This window comes from Hirundo rustica, chromosome 20 (genome assembly GCF_015227805.2).
Source record: "Hirundo rustica isolate bHirRus1 chromosome 20, bHirRus1.pri.v3, whole genome shotgun sequence".
In the NCBI taxonomy this organism is placed as follows: domain Eukaryota; kingdom Metazoa; phylum Chordata; class Aves; order Passeriformes; family Hirundinidae; genus Hirundo; species Hirundo rustica.
Genome location: NC_053469.1, coordinates 814,843 through 833,860, shown reverse-complemented (window position 1 = coordinate 833,860; position 19,018 = coordinate 814,843). Strand labels below are relative to the sequence as shown.

Genomic DNA, 19,018 nt, shown 5'->3' with positions numbered 1-19,018 from the left:
TTGGATTTGAGGACAAATTCTCTTAAGTAGATGGGGTTAGGAGCAGTCCTACGAAGGTGGACGCTGGGTTGGACTGGGTTGTTGCAGGCCTGCTTTGGAGTAAGTGTCAGACTTACAATTTAGCTGAAAATAAATTTAACTCATGTGATCCAAGAAGTTTATTGATGCAGCAGGCACTTCACTTTACATTAACCCAACCCCAGAGTCCAAGAGTCCTTGGCCCACGCGTTCCAAGCCGCTGTTCTACCAGCCCTTCTCCCACCCTCAGCTGCAGGATCTCAGCCCAGACGCTGCTACCTTGGACTAAGCAGGACACACAGGAGCTTTTATCACCACACCTGGCTAAAGCAGCATCTGAAACACCTGTTCACTTACAGTAACAGGAGGCAGGAGTGTGCCTTCTCTCTGCCTGTTAAAGAAGGGAGCAGGAGAATGTCTTGGCTCCTATATGCGATAGTCGGAATATGCAGGAATACCTTTACTCTTCCCCCACCTTTACGGTTAAAAGCATTCCAAGAGGAGGTTACTGTAGGATTTCAGTAGATTGCAATCTCTAGTAAAGATGGACCAGTGTTATTTCAGCTCATTCCTTCTTCAGAGTCCAAACCTGACCGTCACCTCTGTCCAAGTTAACAGTCTTTACAGAGTCTTTCTCGCAGTGAGAACTCTGACTATGGAGCCCAGGCCTCCTACTGCCAGTGCCTGTGGGAAAGGAGAGAGGTTACAGAATCACCATGTCCCACACAGAACAAACACTGAAGAGTTTAGCCACAGAAGGGACTATGGTTCTTCTCCAAAACTAGAAACTGATTCTGCACAATCTAACCATCTTTTGGATCTCAAGGGCTCCAGTGTTGCATGTCACTAACAGAGCAGAATGTCTCGCCTCCCATATCCCTGAGGAGAAGGAGCTCGCTTCAGTTTCATCTGTGTCCCCCAATGTGAACAGTGTTTCCTTCTGAAGTCTAGAAGACAGAGGTGATTATGAAGAAATAAACATTTAAGCTGACTGCGAAACATGGGACATTTACTTTCCAGCCACAATCCAGCAGAGCACAGGGGTGTCAGAGCAGTGCGAGACAGCGCTGGGGAATGACTGGATGAAGGTGAAGCACCCACCTGGAGCAGGACCTGCAGGTGCTTCAGGCAGGTAAATGTTCCTGAGCTGCCAGACCTGCCACAGGCCTTTTCCAGAGGACAGACTGGTACTACCACTGAGCTGACTCTGCTCTGAACAAGCCACACATCCTGCCAGTACTGCCACAAAGCAGAACACCAGGCTTTAAACCTGCCCAGCCTAATCAGACCTCCTTTCACAACAGGGAGCACGAGCTGCCTTTCATGTCCCTACATGCTCTGAGTACCAGTCAGGGTGGTGGTGTGTCACCTCCCATGCTGGGAGCACCACCCACACTTAACCTGAAAGCACCTCACTGGAAACAACAGGAAAAAAAGAAAAAAAAAACCAAGCAGAAACACTTTCTTTGCTGTCCTGAGAACTTCCCTCCTCCCTTGTCAAGGCTTGGCAAAGCTGGAGAGACCAGCCAATAGCTGGAGTCATGCTACATCACAGGAAAAAGCTCTGCACCTTGGGAGAAGGACACCAGCATTGGCGGCAGCTGCCCTGCACAGGGAGCTGCAGCATTCCCAGGGGTCAGTTTTCCTAGGAGCACTGAGAGCTGGGGCTTCAGCTAAAACCCCTGCAGTGGGGGAAGATTTCACTTGGATTCCTGCCCGGGGGCAGTGGCACCCAGCAGCTACTTCAGGGATGTGCCTCAGCCCAGAGAGTGCCTTGTCCCATCACAGACAGGGAAGAAGGTTCCACAGTCAGCTGCTGAACACATCCCACATTCCTTGTTTCACAACTGACATTCCACACAAACACAAGAGGCCCCTGCTGGTCCCCAAGAGAATCTTTGGAGACCTCAAAATCCTCTCTTGCTAAACCCGGTGACTCAGCTGATGAAAACTGCCAGACCTGAGCCAGCCTGAGCCCCCTCAGCTCAGCCACAGAGGAAGCTGCAGCTGCCCCTTCCACCCGGTCACATCTGCACTCCCACACCTTCTCCTCGCTGGGCCCCTGCACGAGGCTTCCGCCAGCAGGGAGAACTCCCTGCCCTAAGTTGCCTCTCCCCACGGCAGAGGGTAAGGTTTGAAATACAGAAAAAGGCTTTGTGAATGCAGGCTCAGAGAGACCAAAGACGAAAGGAAAAAGCGAGCTCCTCAGGGATGAGGCCCTGCCATCACCTGCTTCTCTCCAAGGGCTCGCCTTACACCACTGACCAGGACCCTGCCAGTGTGGCTGAGCCAAGAGTGCCCCAACACGTACCTTTTCATGCCACTGAAGTAATATTGCACTGCTGTTTTCTGTTGGCTTTTCAAATCCTTTATAAATGTACTTCATTAACAAATCAACACCATTTCTGTCTAAGGAATTCACCGCTTGTTCTATTTCACTGCTTTTAAAAGATGTGAGGACTTTAAGCATCGTTCCCTGGGCCTGCTCCTAGGAAGACAAGGCAAAGAGAGAAACATGAGAACAAGAACAGCTGGGAACGATCCCAAGACTCGTGTTTGGCAAGAGATGGCCACGCTCCAGGCTGGGTTATTTCTGAAAGCGAGGCGAGCAGTTTTGGGGTTAAAGGAGGAAGGGGTAAGCACACGGGGATCACCCATGCCCACACAAGCTCACGAACCGCAGCGGCTCTGCCCGGATCTGTGGAGTGCCACTGTCACTCCACGGCCCCCGCCCCCGTTACCTTCATGGCCGGGTTCCTGGTGTTTCCCGGGGAGCTGCGGATGGCGGTGTGGAAGGCCCGGAGCGCCTCTCCTGTGCGGCGGCGGGTCAAGGACTCAAACCGCGACCGGGGCCGCGCTCGGAGCCGCCCCGAGCGGCCCAAAGGCTATTGATTACCCGAGCCTGACCGCGGCCGGTCCCCGGGACGCCCCGAGTGGCCCAAAGGCTCTTTATTGCCGGAGACTGACCGCGGCCGGTCCCCGGGACTCCCCCGGCCCAAAGGATATTGCCTGAGCAGCGCTTCCACCTCGGGGCTGGCATCGGGCTCTGCCGCCGCCGCCTCCTCGGGCTCCTCCACGAAGCGGTTCTCGTCGTACTGGTCGATGTCGAGGCGGCGGAAGCGGGACGAGAGCGTGCTCCGCGCCATCCCCGCGGCCCGGCCCGCGCCCGCAGCCAACGGCGCCGGCCCCGGCGGAAGCGGAACCGGAACAGCGCGGCCGCCGCGCCCCGCCCCGCCCCGCGCCGGGTCACACACGCACCGGGACAGTAAAAACACAACGGAGCCTGGAAAAAATCCGAACGACGACTTTAATGTACAAATCCCGTCGCTGCAGCAGGTCCGCGGGTTGAATCGGGATCCCGAGGAAAACGGAACAAACCGGGAACGGGGAACAGCCCTTTGACCGCTTTATTGGGATCCACGTAACACTCGGAAAAGGCTGGCTCGGTCCTGCGCCGTGAACGCAGCACGGGCAGCCCCGGCCCCGCCGCACACCGGGCACTGACTTTGCTGCTGAAATTTCTTAAAACTTACCAAAAACAAAAAGCTGAACAAAAGACGGGCCCGAGCGGCTCCCGGAGCGTGATGGTTAAAGGAATCGGTTCATCTAACCCAGAACTAAGCGAGGACTACATGCAGTAGTACAAATCTCAAGGACATATTACAAATACTCTGAAATTAATCTAGGGGAGGGGGGAAAAAAAAAAAACCAAACTTGCTACAGACACCATAATACACAATAAATTTAGATAATTTAAAAATAAAAAAGGCAAGAGGCAGCATTTCAGCAGCAAAGTGCTCAATAAAAAGTATATTGTAAAGGGGCAGGACAGGGAGAGGCGACAGCAGGCAGGCGAGGGCTCAGAGGAAGTACGGCGTGGTTGTCCTGGGAGGAATGACACGCTCTGAGTCTGGGACTGCGCGGAATAACTTTGGTTCTCTTGTATTTACATCTTTAAAGACCATGATGGACGCGATGTTCCCGCAGCGGTAGCAGTAGTTGGGAGCTGACCATACCGTTACCAACTTCTCATCAAACATGAATTTGTATCCTTCGTGGACGAGCTGGTGTGCTCTGCAGATCAGCTTCAGGTTGTTGATGTGGACAAACTGCAAGGGGAGGGGGAAAGTCAGTGTGCCCCGAGCAGCACACACAATGTCCTGCTCCAGAACAGCAGGAGGGAGAACAGAACACGGGGCTTCGGAGACCCATGAAATACACCCCAGCACTCAGCAACAGCACGAAACCCAGGCAGCAGGGCTGTGCTGTCCCCAGGCTCAACCCTTCCTGAATGTGCTGCGCAAGGGTCACACGGCAACGCAGGGTGAGTGCAGATGTTGTGACATGGCCAGGTCAGAGCCTGCAAGGCCTGTGGGGCCCTGAGGAGTCTGCTCAGTGCAGACACAACAAAATTAACTCAAGAATTGCTTAAAAAATGGTATTTTTCTCCTAGATCCGGGAAAGCATTCCACACAGAGCCCAGGGACACTAGTGAGTCTCACCACATCACACTTTCAAAAGCAAGATGGGCGTTAGTACATCTGGCAGTTATATTTGTGCTTTTAGGTTCACGTGCCTTATTTTTTTCAGCTGGCACAAGCAAAGCTTCCCCACCACGAGTTATTGGCAGAGGCATGGCAGAGGCATGACAGGGGAGTTCGTTGTCTTGCAGTGCCCTCAGGCCACTCAAACACTACACTAAGCTGAGCCCCTTCGTTCCCCCATTGCCACCTCTGGTTGTGTGTGGCCCTGAGCAGCAGCGTTACCTCGTTGGTGACCTTGGCCCCGAAGAGCCAGCCCGCCCCGCGTGGGCTGATGGCCCACGTGTCCACGTCCTCCGGGTCTGACCACACCAGGTCGCAGAAAGCGCCTTTGTGAGGGATTTCCTGGTTACGCTCAATGGTCCGGATCTGGTCGAGGGTCTTGATGTCTGGGGAGAGGCCTCCGTGCACACACAGAATCTGCTCGTCTATCAGCTGCAGGGAAACGACACGTGCACAGAACACTCAGCATTCACCCAGCCCGGGCGCTCCAGGGGAACCTGCACAGGTCACCACCTCTACAGCTCCCATTTGGACAATCTGCTGGTGGTGATAATGTGGCGGTTGCACTTACAGCTGCTATTGTGAGCATGTCGAAGACTTTGGTACAGTATCTCCAGGCGTTCGCGTTCCCGTATTTGGTTTGGCACTCGTCTGTTGGAGAGAATGCTTTTATTCCTCACGGATCACAGGAAAACAGGCAACACAGGCAGAGCAAACACTGACAGCAGAACCTGCACACTCAGGTGTGTCACACAAGGGCTGTCGGCAGCTCTGTGCTGCTGGTCACCTCATGCTCTGCCTGTGCAGCTGAATGTGGCACCACGATGCAAACAGAAACCCCACATGCCAGAGGAAAGAGCAGCAAGATGTGCCTTAAACACATTCCATTTTGGAAACACAATGCTCACGTTAACAAACGACAACATCGGAGCCCGTGTCCCACCCAGCCCCTGGGGAGCCTCGGGTGCTGTGGCCTTGCCAGTGGGTTTTCCCAGGGCAGAGATGCTGGGGAAGGCAGCACTCACCGTAGAACCCGTACACCTGGGTGATCTGCCTGCTCTCATGGTTGCCTCGCAGCAGTGTGATACGGTCAGGCCACTTGGCTTTTAGTGCAAGGAGGTACGTGAACGTCTCGAGGCTGTAATACCCTCGGTCTACAAAGTCTCCCTGAAGGCAGAGACAGCCGTACATGGAGCAACAGTCACACGAGAAAGTGCACAGTGACACATCTGCTCTGAACTCCTCACTGTCACAAGGAAACCCAGCGCTGGAGGGCAGCCAGGATCTGCTCGGACCCACGGGAGCTCTGGGCACTCCCCTCACCCCTGCCCTGGCGTGACCCCGCGGCCCCGGGACACCCGGGCAGGGCAGGACGCTGTGCCTCACCCCGCGGGGCTCCCGGCGACACAACTGGCGGGCAGGAGCCAAAGCGGCCGCAGCGCCGGGCGGGGCCTGGCACTCGGGAGCGCCTCGGGATTTCGCCTCTCAGCCGCTGTCAAACCCCGCGGGGCCGGGCCGCGCACGGTACACCTACCATGAAGATGTAGTTGGTGTCGGGGACCTGCCCGCCGGTCCGGAACAGCTCGCACAGGTCATAGAACTGCGGGGGGAGAGAGAGAGGCGTGAGGGGGCACCGGGCGTCGGCAGCGACTCTGGCCCGCGGCTGCACCGGGAGCGGCCCGGCCCGGCCTTACCTGCCCGTGGATGTCCCCGCAGACGGTGACGGGCGTAGAGACGGGCTGGACGTTGGACTCCTCCAGCAGCAGGTCACAGACATAGTCACAGAGGCGCTGCGGGAGGGAGCGGGGCACGGTCGGGGTCAGCGTCGGGACCACCGGCACCACCCGCTCCGGCCCGCCCGGCAGCGCCCGCCCCGGCCCGCCCGGCCCCGGCCCGCCGCCGCGGCCGCACCTTGAGGTCGTTCTCGGGCAGGTACTTGCAGAGCCGCGCGATCTCCACGTACTTGTCCAGGTCCAGCGGCGCCATCTTGGCACGGGCTCGGGCAGAAGCGGCCCCCCCCGCCACTTCCGGGCGGCGGCGCGCGCCGCCGGCGCGGGCGGAAGCGCGGGGCACTTCCGGCGGCACTTCCGGCCGGGCCGGCCCCGCCGCCATGGCCCCGCGGGCGCTGCCGCTACTGCAGCCGGGGCGGCGGCCGCGCCCGGGACGGTGGTGAGCGGGGCGGGGGCGATGGGGGGATAGCGATGAGCGGGGCGGGGGGACCGGCGGGACCCCGGGCCGGCTCAGCCCGCTCTGAGCGCCGCCCTCGCCCCACAGGTACCGGCTGAGCCCGCGCGGGGAGCGGCCCCAGGGCCGCGTGGGACTCGGCTGCCTCCTCCTGCCCGGCCGCGTCCTGCTCCTGGGCGGTGCCGACCCCGCCGGGGCCTTCGCGGACGCGCATTTCGTGGAGCTGGGTGAGGGCTGGGCCGAGGCGGGGCTGGAACCGGGACCGCGAGCGGGGCCGGTCCCGTGTCCGATCGCCTGTACTCGTCCGCAGCCCCGCTCCGCTGGGTCCCCGCCGGCTGGCGCGGGCTGAGGCCACGCTACGAGCACGCCACGTTCCTGCCCGCCCCCGGCCCCCCGCGCCTCTGGGTGTTCGGCGGTGCCCACCCCGCGGGGAACCGCAGCTGCGTCCAGGTGCTGGACCCCGGTGAGTGCTCCAGATCCTGGAGCTGGGCTGGGGTTCGGGGCTGCGGGGCGGACGTGGCTTCTGCTCCCTCGCTGGTCGTTTGATTAATCAAATGTCTTAACTAGAAATAGGAACGTGGGAGAGCCCTCCAGTGAGAGGGGAGCAGCCACAGCCTCGGACATTCCACACGTCCTCGGCGGCCATCGGGGCCCGTCTGTTCGTGTTCGGGGGTGGAGACAAGGGAGCAGAGCCGGTTAAAGACCAGCGGCTTCACGTGTTCGACACAGGTACCTCAGCGCCTGCGGGGCCATCGGTCCCTCGGGCAGTGGGATGGGAGCTTTGCCCTTGGGCTGGAAGTGTTGAGCTGTTTAGAGATGAGTCCCACTGGGTGGGTGGCGGTTCCTCCTTGCCCTTATGTTCATGTCCTCACTGGGAATTCAGACCCAGTGGCTTGGATGGGAAGCCTCGGCAGGGCTTTGTGGCTGCTGGTCAGTAGGATCTCCAGAGTTTTCTTCCTAATGCACGTGTGCTTCCATTTTTAGCCAGCCTGACCTGGTCCCAGCCGGAGACTCATGGGGATCCTCCTTCTCCTCGGCACGGACACGCCGTGGTTGCAGTTGGGGCCAAACTCTTCATCCATGGAGGGTTAGCTGGAGATGTTTTTCACGATGACCTGTTCTGCATCGATACAAGTAAGTGTGGATGGAGGTACTGCAGGGCAATACCTGTGTGCGATGAGCTTTGATTTTAGGAGACATTTTTTATGAAATACTGATTCTTAAGTGCTTAAAACATTACCTTCTTTGTTTAAATCAACAAAATGTGTGGGGTTAGTGTAATGCATTACTGTGGATGTGTTGTTTCCTGCCACAGATGACATGAGATGGGTGAAGATCCTGGCCGGTGGGGACATCCCTGGAGGACGGGCATCCCACTCCTCGGCGGTGTTCCAGGAGCACATGTACATTTTTGGTGGAATAGGTCCCAGTGGGACACTGGATACTACGTACAAGTATCACACAGGTAGGGGGCTGCTCTGGGGGGTGCCAGGGTAGATGCCAGGCAGCTGGGGAACCTTACCTGCTCAAGTCCTGGGCTTCCCCCTGGAGTTACATCACTGCAGGACTGAATGCTCAAAACTGTTTTAATTAGTGGTGTCACTGTCTGGTGTGTGATGTTTAAAGCTGTGACTGCATCTTTGCACTGCAGGAAGGCAGCAGTGGACACTCCTGCAGTTTGAATCTCCCCTGCCCAGCGGGAGGCTGGACCACGCCATGTGTGTCATTCCCTGGCAGGCTGGGGCACACGGGGACACAGGAGATGCCCCAGCAGGTGACAGAGCCGAGCCCCTCCAGCAGGGCCTGGGTGAGGGCTGTGCTGAGGACACCTTTGTGCACCTGCTGTTCGTGTTTGGGGGAATGGACACACAGGGGCAGATACACAGGGACTGCCTGGTCACCCTTATCGAGTAATGGCCCCACAGCACCAGCCTCCTCCTGTGGGGCTCATTCTGTCCCTTAAACACCTTGGGCAGCTGGCACGCTGCTGACACCCCTGAAGGACAGGGGCTCTGCCTGCTGCAGGCCCAGCCCAGGGAACAGGGCAAGAGCCAAGGTCTTTTAAGGCACTGCTGGAGCTGGCACCAGTCAAGGTCATTCTGGACTTAACTAATCCCATGGATTGGATAAGGATCAGTTAAATAAAGAGACCAAATTTCAATTAGGCTTCTTTTTTTGTAAGAACCTTTATTAGGTGTAAACTACTTTTCAGTCTTTAGAAAACTGGTCTGTTTCATATGACACTTTATTAAAGCTCCAAAGTTTTAATACTGCAGGAAAACAATTAAACCAAACCCCCCCCCTCCCTGCTGGGCACCACCACTGCTGCAGGCAGTGGGTTCCGATGGATAGCCTCCCTCTCCCAGCTCAATAAAAGCTGTCCCTTCAGCAGTTACTTGGGCTTGATATCCCTCTTCCGTATCAGGATCTGTGGTAGAACTGCAGCGAGGTCCAAGTCCACCTGCTCCCTTCAGAAACTGAGTCCCAGCTCACCCCAAGGCAACAGCGGCCCAATTCCTGCTTTCAAATGTCCTACTCCCCGAGCCCAGGAAAGGTGACCTGGAGGGGGTGAGCTGCACTCCATCCTTTAGGGTTACTACAGATCCTGGCTGGAGCCAGGTAGTGGAAATCACAGAACTAGAACAGGGTCCAGTGTAAATAACAAATTTATTGTGGTCATTCCAGGTAGAAAAGCTCTACACCAAGTTCACATGACCAGGTTGTTAAATAGAATGTTTCACTGCCAATACTTCTAAACCCACATTTACACTCCCACCCCGCTCCCCTCCCCAGACATCGAGCAACTGCTAACGAAAAGCAGGATACAGCCACGTCGGGCTAGCGGTTCCAGCTCCACTCACGAGTGAAGATTCAAAGTTACATTCCAAATTAAGAGTTCAATATTTTAAACAAGTGTTCCTGAGTCCAATATATACACACACCACATTCAGAGACGCCGGTATCTACAACTCATCCTTCTCTGCTGCCTCCTCCTCGCCGGGCGGGGGGCCGGCGCTGCCGTACAGCTTGCTAACGATGGGCTGAACCACCTCCTCCAGCTCCTTCTTTTGTGCTTTGAAATCTTCTATATCCCCATCCTGATGGCTTTCCAGCCACTCGATCTTTTCCTCCACTGCTTTCTCGATTGTTTCCTTGTCCTCAGAGGACAGCTTCCCACCTAGCTTCTCCTTGTCCCCAATCTGATTCTTCAGGGAATAGGCGTAGCTTTCCAGCTCATTCCGGGCATCAATGCGCTCCTTCAGCTTCTTGTCTTCCTCAGCAAACTTCTCAGCATCATTCACCATCCTCTCGATCTCCTCTGGCGTCAGCCGGTTCTGATCGTTGGTGATCGTGATCTTGTTCTTGTTGCCGGTGCCCTTGTCCTCGGCCGTGACACGGAGGATCCCGTTCACATCGATTTCAAAGGTCACCTCGATCTGGGGGACACCGCGAGGGGCAGGAGGAATTCCCGTGAGGTCAAAGGTGCCCAGGAGATGGTTGTCCTTGGTCAGGGGACGCTCACCTGCAAGAAACAATGAGACAGGGTTACTTTCTTTCCCAGCTGTGGCTTGTACTTTGTGAAACCAGGAGCGACACAGTTCCATGAACAAAGTACCTACAGCCCCCTGAGACAATCAGGAACAAGGATGAAAACCCTACAGCAGACAGACGCCAGCTGTCACATGGGCCACCACAGGTGACACCCACCTTCATAGACCTTGATGGTCACAGTTGGCTGGTTGTCAGAAGCTGTGGAGAAGATCTGAGACTTCTTTGTGGGAACAACGGTGTTTCTTGGGATCAGCTTGGTCATGACACCTCCAACAGTCTCGATGCCAAGAGTCAGGGGACAGACATCGAGCAACACCAAGTCACCTGCAACACATGAAAGGCAAGACTGTGACACAACTTCAACACAAAACAACACTGCAGACAGGATCCCGAGGCCTCGGGCATAGAACTCCAAGGATGGGAAAAGATCCAAGTTTGTCTGCATTTGCTTGTCAATGCCCAACATGCACTGCTGGAGCCAGCTATCTTAGCTGGCAGTGAAGGTGTCATTACCTGTATCCTGGTCCCCAGAGAGCACCCCGGCCTGGACAGCCGCACCATAGGCCACAGCCTCATCTGGGTTAATGCCACGGGAAGGCTCCTTCCCATTGAAGAACTCTTTAACGAGCTGCTGGATTTTGGGGATGCGAGTTGATCCACCAACCAGGACAATCTCATCAATGTCAGACTTCTTCAGGTCAGAATCTTCCAGAACTTTTTGAACAGGCTTCATAGTGGAACGGAACAGATCCTGCAAAGACAAAATCCCAGCAGACTGTGAGACTCTATTCCCAGCAAGCCCCATTGTGCAGCACCAGGGGTACAAAGTACAACCACTATGGAGCAGAGATGCCAAACTGAGGCACAGCCTCAGCAAGGCCCAGCTCCCTGGCAGACAACAGCTGCCTGCTTACACGGAGTTATTTATACTCCAAAGTGCAATGTCACAGCACGAGATGCTGCACATTCCCAAGTCCCAATCCAGAGCTGAGGCTGTGTAACTTTACCTTTCTAAACTTACCATGTTCAGCTCCTCAAACTTGGCTCGAGTGAGTGTCTCCGAAAAATCTTCTCCTTCAAAGAAGGACTCTATTTCAATCCTGGCCTGGTGCTGAGATGACAAAGCTCGCTTGGCCTTCTCCACCTCCCGCCTCAGCTTCTGCACAGCTCTGTTATCCTTCCTAACATCTTTGCCAGTTTTCTTCTTGTAGAGCTTGATGAAGTGCTCCATAACACGCTGGTCAAAGTCTTCTCCACCCAAGTGAGTGTCACCGTTAGTAGCCACAACTTCAAAGACTCCATTGTCAATTGTGAGGAGGGACACATCAAAAGTTCCACCGCCCAGGTCGAACACAAGGATGTTCTTCTCTCCCTCTCTCTTGTCCAGTCCATAGGCAATGGCAGCAGCTGTTCTGTACAGGGAACAGGCTGTCAGAGCTGGGGGTGCCAGCCCACGGCTCCCCTGGGGCAGGGCAGGGTGAGGTACTCACGGCTCATTGATGATCCGCATCACGTTGAGCCCCGCGATGGTCCCGGCGTCCTTGGTGGCCTGGCGCTGGGCATCATTGAAGTAGGCTGGCACCGTGACAACAGCGTGGGTCACCTGAGCAGGGAGGGAGGCACAGCTTACAGAAATGACAGAGAAAACTGTCTGCAAATAGTACCAGCCACTCTGAGCAGTGCTGGGAACAAGCAACCCATCTTTAGAGATGAAGGCCCAGCACCAGCTTAGCCCACTGAACAGGGCTGCCAAAGGGGCCTGCAGCATTACCTGTGGTTTGAGATGGCAAGGTTAGCCCTGACTCAGCCTACCCTTCTCCCATTTCCTAAAGCTGCTAATCCAAGTAGTTACCAGTGCTTCCTATGCACTTACTTTCTTCCCCAAGTAAGCCTCTGCTGTTTCCTTCATCTTCGTCAGGACCATTGCAGAAATTTCTTCAGGAGCAAATGTTTTTGTCTGTCCCCCTCCAACATCGACCTGAATATGGGGCTTGGCTTTCTTCTCAACCACCTGAGGAGAACAATAGATGCTGTCCCATTCAACTATTCCAACTTGTTCCTGTAGTTCTTTCTGAACATCAAGCAAAACCTCTATGACAGGCATAACTCGAGTGTGGCTAACACCAGGAAATGTTTACACACCAATCCTCCCGGGGGGCAGTGTGAGCAGATGCCTTTACTGACCAGAACGGTAGATCCTCCCCTCCAACCCCCCACGTCTGCATTCGGGGCCCACCTTGAAGGGCAGATACTTGATGTCCTGCTGCACGGAGGGGTCGTTCCAGGTGCGGCCGATGAGCCGCTTGGCATCGAACACTGTGTTCTCGGGGTTGGATGTGAGCTGGTTCTTGGCAGCATCCCCAATCAGCCGCTCTCCCTCGGGGGTGAAGGCCACATAGGACGGTGTGATACGGTTCCCCTGGTCATTGGCGATGATTTCCACGCGCCCGTTCTTGAAGACGCCCACGCTGGGGTTGGGGGGGAGCGGAACGGTCAGGCGGGGCCTCGGCCTCCACACATCCCCCCCGCCTCCCCTTCTGCTCCTCCCTGCGCCCTCCCGGGCCCTGCAGCCGCTTCCCTGCGCCTCCCGTGGGCCCACAGGCCCTGCCTCCCCAGCAGGGGCCCGAGCACTGCCCATCAGCCCGGCCGCCCCCCCGCGCCCTGTCCCCACGCACCAGGAGTAGGTGGTGCCCAGGTCGATGCCCACCACCGTGCCCACGTCCTCCTTCTTCTCCTCGTCGTCCGCCCAGACGGCGCCCAGCGCCAGCAGCGTCAGCAGCACAAGCTTCATACCGACCGCTCACCTGCGCCCACCTACCGAGAGGCCGCCGGTTACACAACGGAGGCGCCACGTGCGTGGCCGCCCCCCCTCACCCCTCTCCGCGCCGCAACCACCCTTACCGTGCCCAGCCCCCGCCGTGCGGAATCGCCCCCCGTCCCCACCCGATCTTCCCGTGCCCTCAACCGCCATCCCCCCCGCGCCGGCCCAGCCCCGCGCGGCCCTCACCGCGCCCGGCCCTCACCGTGCAGAAGCGCCGCGCCCCGATCGCCGCTGAGCCGCCAGGCCGCGCCGCCCGCCCTTTTATACCTTCCGTTACCCCTTCGTGGAGCCTCTCCATTGGCTGCCGCGCCCTCGCTGGAGCCTCTCCATTGGCCGGTGGCTACCAAGCTGGCCTCCCGCGATTGGCGAGCACCGCGCGACCGCTCCGCCGTGCCCGGCGCGCCCCCCTCGCGCCGCCCCATTGGTTCCACCCGCCGGCCGCGGCCACAGAGAAGCGTGAGCCAAGCGGAGCGTTCCCATTGGCTGGGCGGGACCACGGCCACGGGGTGGGGGGGGGGGGGCAGTTCTGGAAGTTTCCATGGTTACCGGCCGGGGGGGGGGGGGGAATAACCCTCCGGTGTGGGGGGGCGCAGCTGCTCCCGGGGGCACCTGGGGTACGGGCGGTACCGGGGCACTGCCGGGAGGGAGGTGCGGGGAGGCTGGAGCCGGGCCGGCATCATGGCCGGGCCATGCGGGGTCAGAGCCCCGTGCCTCTCCCGTGGGGGCTGAGGTGACACGCGTGTGCCCAGCGCCCCGAGGCGACACCGGGACCCGTCCCCGGGTAGCCGCTGCCCGTCCCGCCGATGCCGGCGGGTCGCGAGGCCGCGCCATGTCGCGACACCAAGCCCCGCACGCACAAGCCGGGGCCGGTCGGAGCCGGGGCTGACGACAGGGCGAAGCTCCAAGAGCGGCCCCGGCTCCGCCCGCTCCCCGGCCCTCGCCCCGGCCGCGCTCCCGGTGCCGGCCCCGGGACTACAAGTCCCAGGAGCGCCGTCGCCGCCTGCGCAGTGCCGCGCCCGCCCGGGCCGCAGCGGGAGCCGCCGGGGCGCTGGCCGGGTAGGGACGCGCTCGTATCCCGCGACAGCGCTCGGCTTCCTCCCCCCGAGGAGGAGGAGGGAGCGGTGGGAGGAGGAGGAGGAAGGCTCGGGGCCTGACAAAACCCTTTGGTTTTTCCAGGGAAGCGAGAGGGAAGGCGGGCAGCCGAGGAGAGACGGAGCCGAGGAGGGTATGTCGGGTGGGTTTATCGCGATAGAGCGCCCGGGAGGCGGGGGGAGCGGCGCGGGGGCGCCGGCAGAAGTTGTTGGTGGGGTTTGCTCGGGGGTTCGTCCGTGCCCTTCTCCTCCTGCCCGGCTGCGCGCCCGCGCTCCCTTTGCGGAGGCATTTGGAGAATCGGAGCCCTTGGCAGCGGGGCCCTGGCGCCTCCGGGAGCCGCTCGCTGCCGCGTCTCCTTCACGGCTTTTGTGTTGGGCAGGTTTAAAACTTGAAACTTGACGAGTGCGGTGACTTCCCTTTTTGGTTACTCGCAGACCCCAAACGCTGGAGAACTCGACCCAGGCAGGATCAGGCTTTTTTTTTCTTGCAAAGTCATGATACCGCGCTCCTGAGAGCTGTTGGGATGGAGCTCTCGGAGCGAGCATGTGACACTACACTTACTGATAGGTAAAGTGCTATTTTGGTGGACTGTGCAGTTGACTCGCAAGTAGAAGCTGCAGTTTGACGAGGATGGAGGGGAAATTGCACGGATGGTATGTGAAATCTGAAATACTCTGTAAAAGCATCAGGGTGGTGGCTTCAGGAAACACTTTTCAACTGCTGCTGCCGAGGAGGGTTCCAAAATATTTAAGATGCTCCACGCATGGATTTTGATGGGATATTTGTCAAATCATGGAGAATATGCTCTCCTCAGTAGCAGCTGCTGTTCCTGGTGGATGCGAAGGGAGCTGCTCTCAGGAGAATGGGCTGGGAACAGGTTGGTTTTATCAGTTTGAGCAGATTCAAGTTCTGCACTTGTTCTGACTAAAAGTTTATTAGTGTGACCCTCACCTAAAGGGAGCTCCACTCTCTGGCATCACAAGCAACTGGGACAGATTTTAGCCTGGTTATGGGCTTTTGTTGATTTTGTGCAACATGGCAATAGATAATTTAGATAATTTAGTAGTCAGCTGATCCTGTGCTCTACTGATGAGTTCTGTGATGGGGCATGAGAAGAGAGGTGCTCCTTGCACGTGGATGGACAGTATGTCCAGGGCTAGCTGAGAGCGGCCTCTGGGCAGAAACAAACATGCGGGATGAGTTTCTTATTAATGTCAATTAGACAGTGGAGCTGCATTTTGCGTGCTGCACGTGTTTGAGCTGGTGGGTGTTGTATCGTGAGGGTTCAGCACTGAGCCCTAGGTCATGGTGAACCATCCTACTGAAAAAGGACTCTTGGCTCAGCTGTGGGAGATGGGCAGTTAGCTTCTGTAAAGAAATAAGGTTTGTGAGAGGCTACTATAAATACTGATGAGGAAAGAGGTACTTCATCAGGGCTGAATTAGCTTGGAAGCTATTCAGTCTTACTTAGGAGTTATTTTTCAGCAGGATGAAGTGATTTTTGCCTTGCCCTGCCCTGCCCACATTAGATGTGCCCAAACTTGCTCTGGAAGTTGAGTCTTGCATAGTGAGACTCAGGAGGAGCAAGAAACCCTGAGCAGGAAACACAGGAGGATGAAGAAGGATCTGGTGAACCAGCAGTATTTACCACTTTACTTAATCTCTTTTCTGTCAACTGAATTACAGAAATACGCAACAGAGATGTGGCTGGTGCCCGTATGTCAAAGGACAAACCCGTGGACATTGTAAAGTGGAATTCAGCACCTGAAGATTCAATGTCATGTTTTCCAGGACTTTTAAGAGTGGGAAGCAGTCTGTCCTGTGCTCATCAAAGGAGAGACTGCCTCAGGTTCTGAACAAATGTGCTCTGCCAGCAGGGAGAGGCATCTCAGATGCTGTCAGGTCATGCAGTCTTTGTTGTTGATATGTGGAGCATCATGAAGAGTAATTGAGTTGTTGTGCTAAGCTGCTCTTACTGTGTCACAGTTAGTTGTAGGTTCCTGAGTTAGTCTTGAAATAACTGGCAGAAAATGGAAATGTTTTCATATCAGCATGAAATTCCTGGACTGAAAAGTAATCTGCACATAGCACAGTCTTAGATATCTGTTGTTCCTTCAGCCACAGCAGGCTGTTGGCTATCTAAATATCCTAAAGTGACTCCTTTATACAGCTGTGTACAGATATCTGCTATTCCAGGTGCAGTGTGTGGTAGTCATAAACCAGGTTGCTGGATAATTACAGGCACCTTTTTGTTTATGAGCAGCTGATGAGGTAATCTGACAAGCCAGGAATCAGCAGAGGCTCTGCTCCGGAGCTGTTCCATGGCGTGTCACTAATGTTGGCTGTGGCCAAGTGCTGCTGAAGCCCAAGTGCTCTGGAGTGAACCTTGTGGAGCCAGAAGATCAGCTTGTGGTCAGAAGATGCAGCTGCTGTCTTTTGTACTGTTGTAAAGGGAAGAGGTTTTGGGGAGGAGCACTGTGTGTCAGGTAGGTGTGTTAGTGGTACAACAGTTTCCTCTTTCAGGACAAGCCATTTTGGTAATACCAGTGTCTGAAGAGAGGAATAGCATGAGCATCTTGCCCAACTGGGTTTTTTGGGTTTTCTTCACTGAGTCTTGCTGAAGTACATTGTGTGTTAAACTGCTGCTTTACGTCTCTGGTGTTCTCAGGTGTCTGCCAGAGACCTCAGGTGAAGACAAAGTTGTTTGTGCTCTTGCTAGCTGTGCATGTGTGGCTTCAGAATAATTAGTTTAAAAACTGGTGGAAGGCAGTGATGAGCTGTTCCTCTCCACAGAGCTGGATCTCAGCAATCCTTGCAGTCGAGCCACTTGGATTTTTGTGGAGGTTGCCAAGCTGGGGAAGCTGCTGATCCCGTTTTCTTGTACGCAGGGTGAAAGCTGCTGTCATGCAATTGTCTTCCTGTGGATTTTCACAGTTCTTGACAATGCAGTGGTACACAGTAACCTGCTGTGGCTCAGTTCTGAATCAATTCTCCTCTGGTTTTCGTTATTTCTGGTGTTCTGCAGCAGAGGCAGATAAGACACACATGGGTAGTGGCCAGCTGATGGGATTTATCAGGTAGTCACAGGACCAGTATATTTAGCAGCACAGATGCAGCTAAGGGTGCTCTTTAGAGCCTTGTTTTGGGCCTGGAGTTCAGAGAGGCAATTAGTTTAAAAGGCAGAATCATAATGCACAGCAGTTGGCAACTTCCCACAGCTTCTCAGGGCCTCAGTGTCTGTGGAAGGGCTGAGATGCTCTTCATGAGGAAGTGCCCAAGTTGTTCCTCTGTTGGGTGGTCACCTCACTTTCCAGGTAGAGCTGAGGTTTCTGCTGTCAGGTTTTTTCAGGTGACATCACAAATGGTACAGTGCAGGAGTCTGACCTCGTTTTGCTGGATTAATGCATCTGTACCAGGAGTCTGGACTCTGTGGGAGTCTTGTTTGCTTCCTAAGTATTAACTTTGTATATTGATTTTGTATATTTCTTCTTTTTTCATTGTCCATAGCTCCAGAAAAGGTTACCAGCAATGTAACTGCTGTTTTGATGATAATCCCTTACCACAAAAAGTCTCTTTCCAGGATTCTTTTATCTCTTTTGCTGATGGGGCTTTTGGGGCTTGCTCTGACCTGTGGGCAGCGGAGGAAGGAGCAAAGCATCTTCCTCAGAGGCTTCTTAGGCAGCTTTGCCCATCCCTGATGCTGGAAACATCTTCTCTAATAAAAAAGAACAGGAAAATACCCTGAGTGAACCTGAGAGGAATTTCTTGGAAGTGTAGGAAACACCTTGGGAGCTGTTTAATCAGCTTGGCTGCTCTTTAACGGGTTTGTAACCAGTGACACAAAAATAGACACTTGTTTTGAAATTTGGCCAAACAAAGGCACAGGACTGTAGGCAAAGGCAACAGGCTGCTCCTAGGGGTACTTCATGTGAGTCTCCCCTTCCTTCCCAAATTTCTTAGAAGCAGGAGATCCGCTTGGACTGACTTCCTGTTCCAGGAAGGTGGAAGCTGTGGGTTGATACCTGAAAGTGGAAAATGCCAACTAAAACTGTTCAGGTTTGATCAAGTGTGAGCAGCTCTTGTGCACAGCCCTACAGTGGGAAGCTCTGGAAAGGCAGAAGGCAGCTCTGCAGGTCTTGTTTGTATATGTTTTTATGGATTCAGCTTCCTTTTCCTGGCTGATGGCCGCAGCTCACAGCTTAAAAACTGGTTACTACTGTGTTTGCCGGCAGTAGCAAGGCTACTGCTGGGGGTTTTTTTTGCTAGCTCTTAAATTCTGAGACTCAGAATAAATTTGTTGCAAGAAGTTGTTATTTGTTTCACAAAGAACTTTGGCAGTAACAGCAATGTTTCTTTTAATAATTTCTCTGAGACCGTCCTAGTTGAAAACATCTGAATTAGCACATCCTTCAAGTTCCTGTCGTAATCTCATTTTTGGATGCATCAGCTGTAGCCTCGGGTTAGGGTTGCTGAATTTGGGTTGGGGTATTTGAGTTTTGTTTTTTTTTTTTTTTTTTTTTTTTTTTTTTTTTTTTTTTTTTTTTTTTTTTTTTTTTAAAGAGCTTTATACCCAGTTTTCTGTGTTTACCAGAAGTGGCCTTTACATCTTCAGGTGTGATAAAATTGCAAGTTTTTTAATGCATTGTGACAGCTTCTCTGTTTGTCTGCCTGGCTTCTGGTTGTGAGGTTAAAACTATAGATGAAGGGGCTGAATTATACAAGGAGCAGTGATGATTGTCAGTACACCTGGTTGTCAGGCTGCAAAAAACCCAACAAATGGGAAACCTGTGCCTAATTAGGGAGCTAA

General features: G+C 55.1%; 5 protein-coding genes across 13 annotated transcripts in view; 2 read left to right on the top strand and 3 right to left on the bottom strand.

The window, feature by feature from the left end:
- Positions 1-124: 124 nt before the first annotated feature.
- On the bottom strand, positions 125-3,203 carry ARPC5L (actin related protein 2/3 complex subunit 5 like). The gene is made up of 4 exons (XM_040083136.2): positions 3,025-3,203; positions 2,760-2,832; positions 2,330-2,506; positions 125-702 (listed from the first exon to the last, which is right to left on the bottom strand). The coding sequence occupies exons 1-4, from the start codon at positions 3,162-3,164 to the stop codon at positions 640-642; spliced, it is 453 nt and encodes a 150-aa protein (XP_039939070.1). The 5' UTR covers positions 3,165-3,203; the 3' UTR covers positions 125-639.
- A 103-nt stretch (positions 3,204-3,306) lies between these two features.
- PPP6C (protein phosphatase 6 catalytic subunit) lies at positions 3,307-6,594 on the bottom strand. The gene is made up of 7 exons (XM_040083135.2): positions 6,474-6,594; positions 6,257-6,352; positions 6,097-6,162; positions 5,588-5,729; positions 5,134-5,213; positions 4,785-4,994; positions 3,307-4,127 (listed from the first exon to the last, which is right to left on the bottom strand). The coding sequence occupies exons 1-7, from the start codon at positions 6,546-6,548 to the stop codon at positions 3,879-3,881; spliced, it is 918 nt and encodes a 305-aa protein (XP_039939069.1). The 5' UTR covers positions 6,549-6,594; the 3' UTR covers positions 3,307-3,878.
- A 78-nt stretch (positions 6,595-6,672) lies between these two features.
- RABEPK (Rab9 effector protein with kelch motifs) lies at positions 6,673-8,907 on the top strand. The gene is made up of 7 exons (XM_040083692.2): positions 6,673-6,731; positions 6,837-6,973; positions 7,057-7,209; positions 7,314-7,475; positions 7,731-7,880; positions 8,062-8,211; positions 8,398-8,907. The coding sequence occupies exons 1-7, from the start codon at positions 6,673-6,675 to the stop codon at positions 8,658-8,660; spliced, it is 1,074 nt and encodes a 357-aa protein (XP_039939626.1). The 3' UTR covers positions 8,661-8,907.
- Positions 8,908-9,394: 487 nt separating this feature from the next.
- HSPA5 (heat shock protein family A (Hsp70) member 5) lies at positions 9,395-13,359 on the bottom strand. The gene is made up of 9 exons (XM_040083691.1): positions 13,322-13,359; positions 12,974-13,112; positions 12,535-12,766; positions 12,172-12,309; positions 11,789-11,901; positions 11,320-11,710; positions 10,812-11,049; positions 10,455-10,622; positions 9,395-10,269 (listed from the first exon to the last, which is right to left on the bottom strand). Exons 2-9 carry the CDS (start codon positions 13,087-13,089, stop codon positions 9,710-9,712), a joined length of 1,956 nt encoding a protein of 651 aa, XP_039939625.1. The 5' UTR covers positions 13,090-13,112; positions 13,322-13,359; the 3' UTR covers positions 9,395-9,709.
- A 198-nt stretch (positions 13,360-13,557) lies between these two features.
- GAPVD1 (GTPase activating protein and VPS9 domains 1) overlaps positions 13,558-19,018 on the top strand; it is a 29,031-nt gene continuing 23,570 nt past the window's right edge. For 2 of the 9 annotated variants that reach the window (XM_058423069.1, XM_058423068.1), the window contains exons 1-2: positions 13,721-13,733; positions 14,296-14,344. The gene's annotated coding sequence lies outside the window, so the exon portion shown is untranslated. Of the gene's footprint in view, positions 13,576-13,716; positions 13,734-14,136; positions 14,345-19,018 lie in introns of those variants that run through there. The other 7 variants (XM_040082951.2, XM_040082949.2, XM_040082942.2 and 4 more) reach the window with 6 other exon arrangements.

Bases quoted from the DNA above. Each gene is read 5' to 3' on its own strand.
- PPP6C (XM_040083135.2), bottom strand. From the start codon at position 6,548: ATGGCGCCGCTGGACCTGGACAAGTACGTGGAGATCGCGCGGCTCTGC. The intron at 5,214-5,587 runs GTGAGTGCTGCC...TCTCTCCAACAG, and splicing joins CCAGGTGTACGGGTTCTACG to ACGAGTGCCAAACCAAATAC. The intron at 4,128-4,784 runs GTAACGCTGCTG...CTCCCCTTGCAG, and splicing joins GGGCCAAGGTCACCAACGAG to TTTGTCCACATCAACAACCT.
- RABEPK (XM_040083692.2), top strand. From the start codon at position 6,673: ATGGCCCCGCGGGCGCTGCCGCTACTGCAGCCGGGGCGGCGGCCGCGC. The intron at 6,974-7,056 runs GTGAGGGCTGGG...ACTCGTCCGCAG, and splicing joins CGCGCATTTCGTGGAGCTGG to CCCCGCTCCGCTGGGTCCCC. The intron at 7,210-7,313 runs GTGAGTGCTCCA...TGTCTTAACTAG, and splicing joins CGTCCAGGTGCTGGACCCCG to AAATAGGAACGTGGGAGAGC.
- HSPA5 (XM_040083691.1), bottom strand. From the start codon at position 13,089: ATGAAGCTTGTGCTGCTGACGCTGCTGGCGCTGGGCGCCGTCTGGGCG. The intron at 11,902-12,171 runs GTAAGTGCATAG...CTCCCTGCTCAG, and splicing joins AGGCTTACTTGGGGAAGAAA to GTGACCCACGCTGTTGTCAC. The intron at 10,270-10,454 runs GTGGGTGTCACC...TGTTTCTTGCAG, and splicing joins GACCATCAAGGTCTATGAAG to GTGAGCGTCCCCTGACCAAG.
- ARPC5L (XM_040083136.2), bottom strand. From the start codon at position 3,164: ATGGCGCGGAGCACGCTCTCGTCCCGCTTCCGCCGCCTCGACATCGAC. The intron at 2,833-3,024 runs ATATCCTTTGGG...CCGCCGCCGCAC, and splicing joins GTGGAAGCGCTGCTCAGGCA to AGGAGAGGCGCTCCGGGCCT. The intron at 703-2,329 runs GTACGTGTTGGG...CCTTTCCCACAG, and splicing joins TACTTCAGTGGCATGAAAAG to GCACTGGCAGTAGGAGGCCT.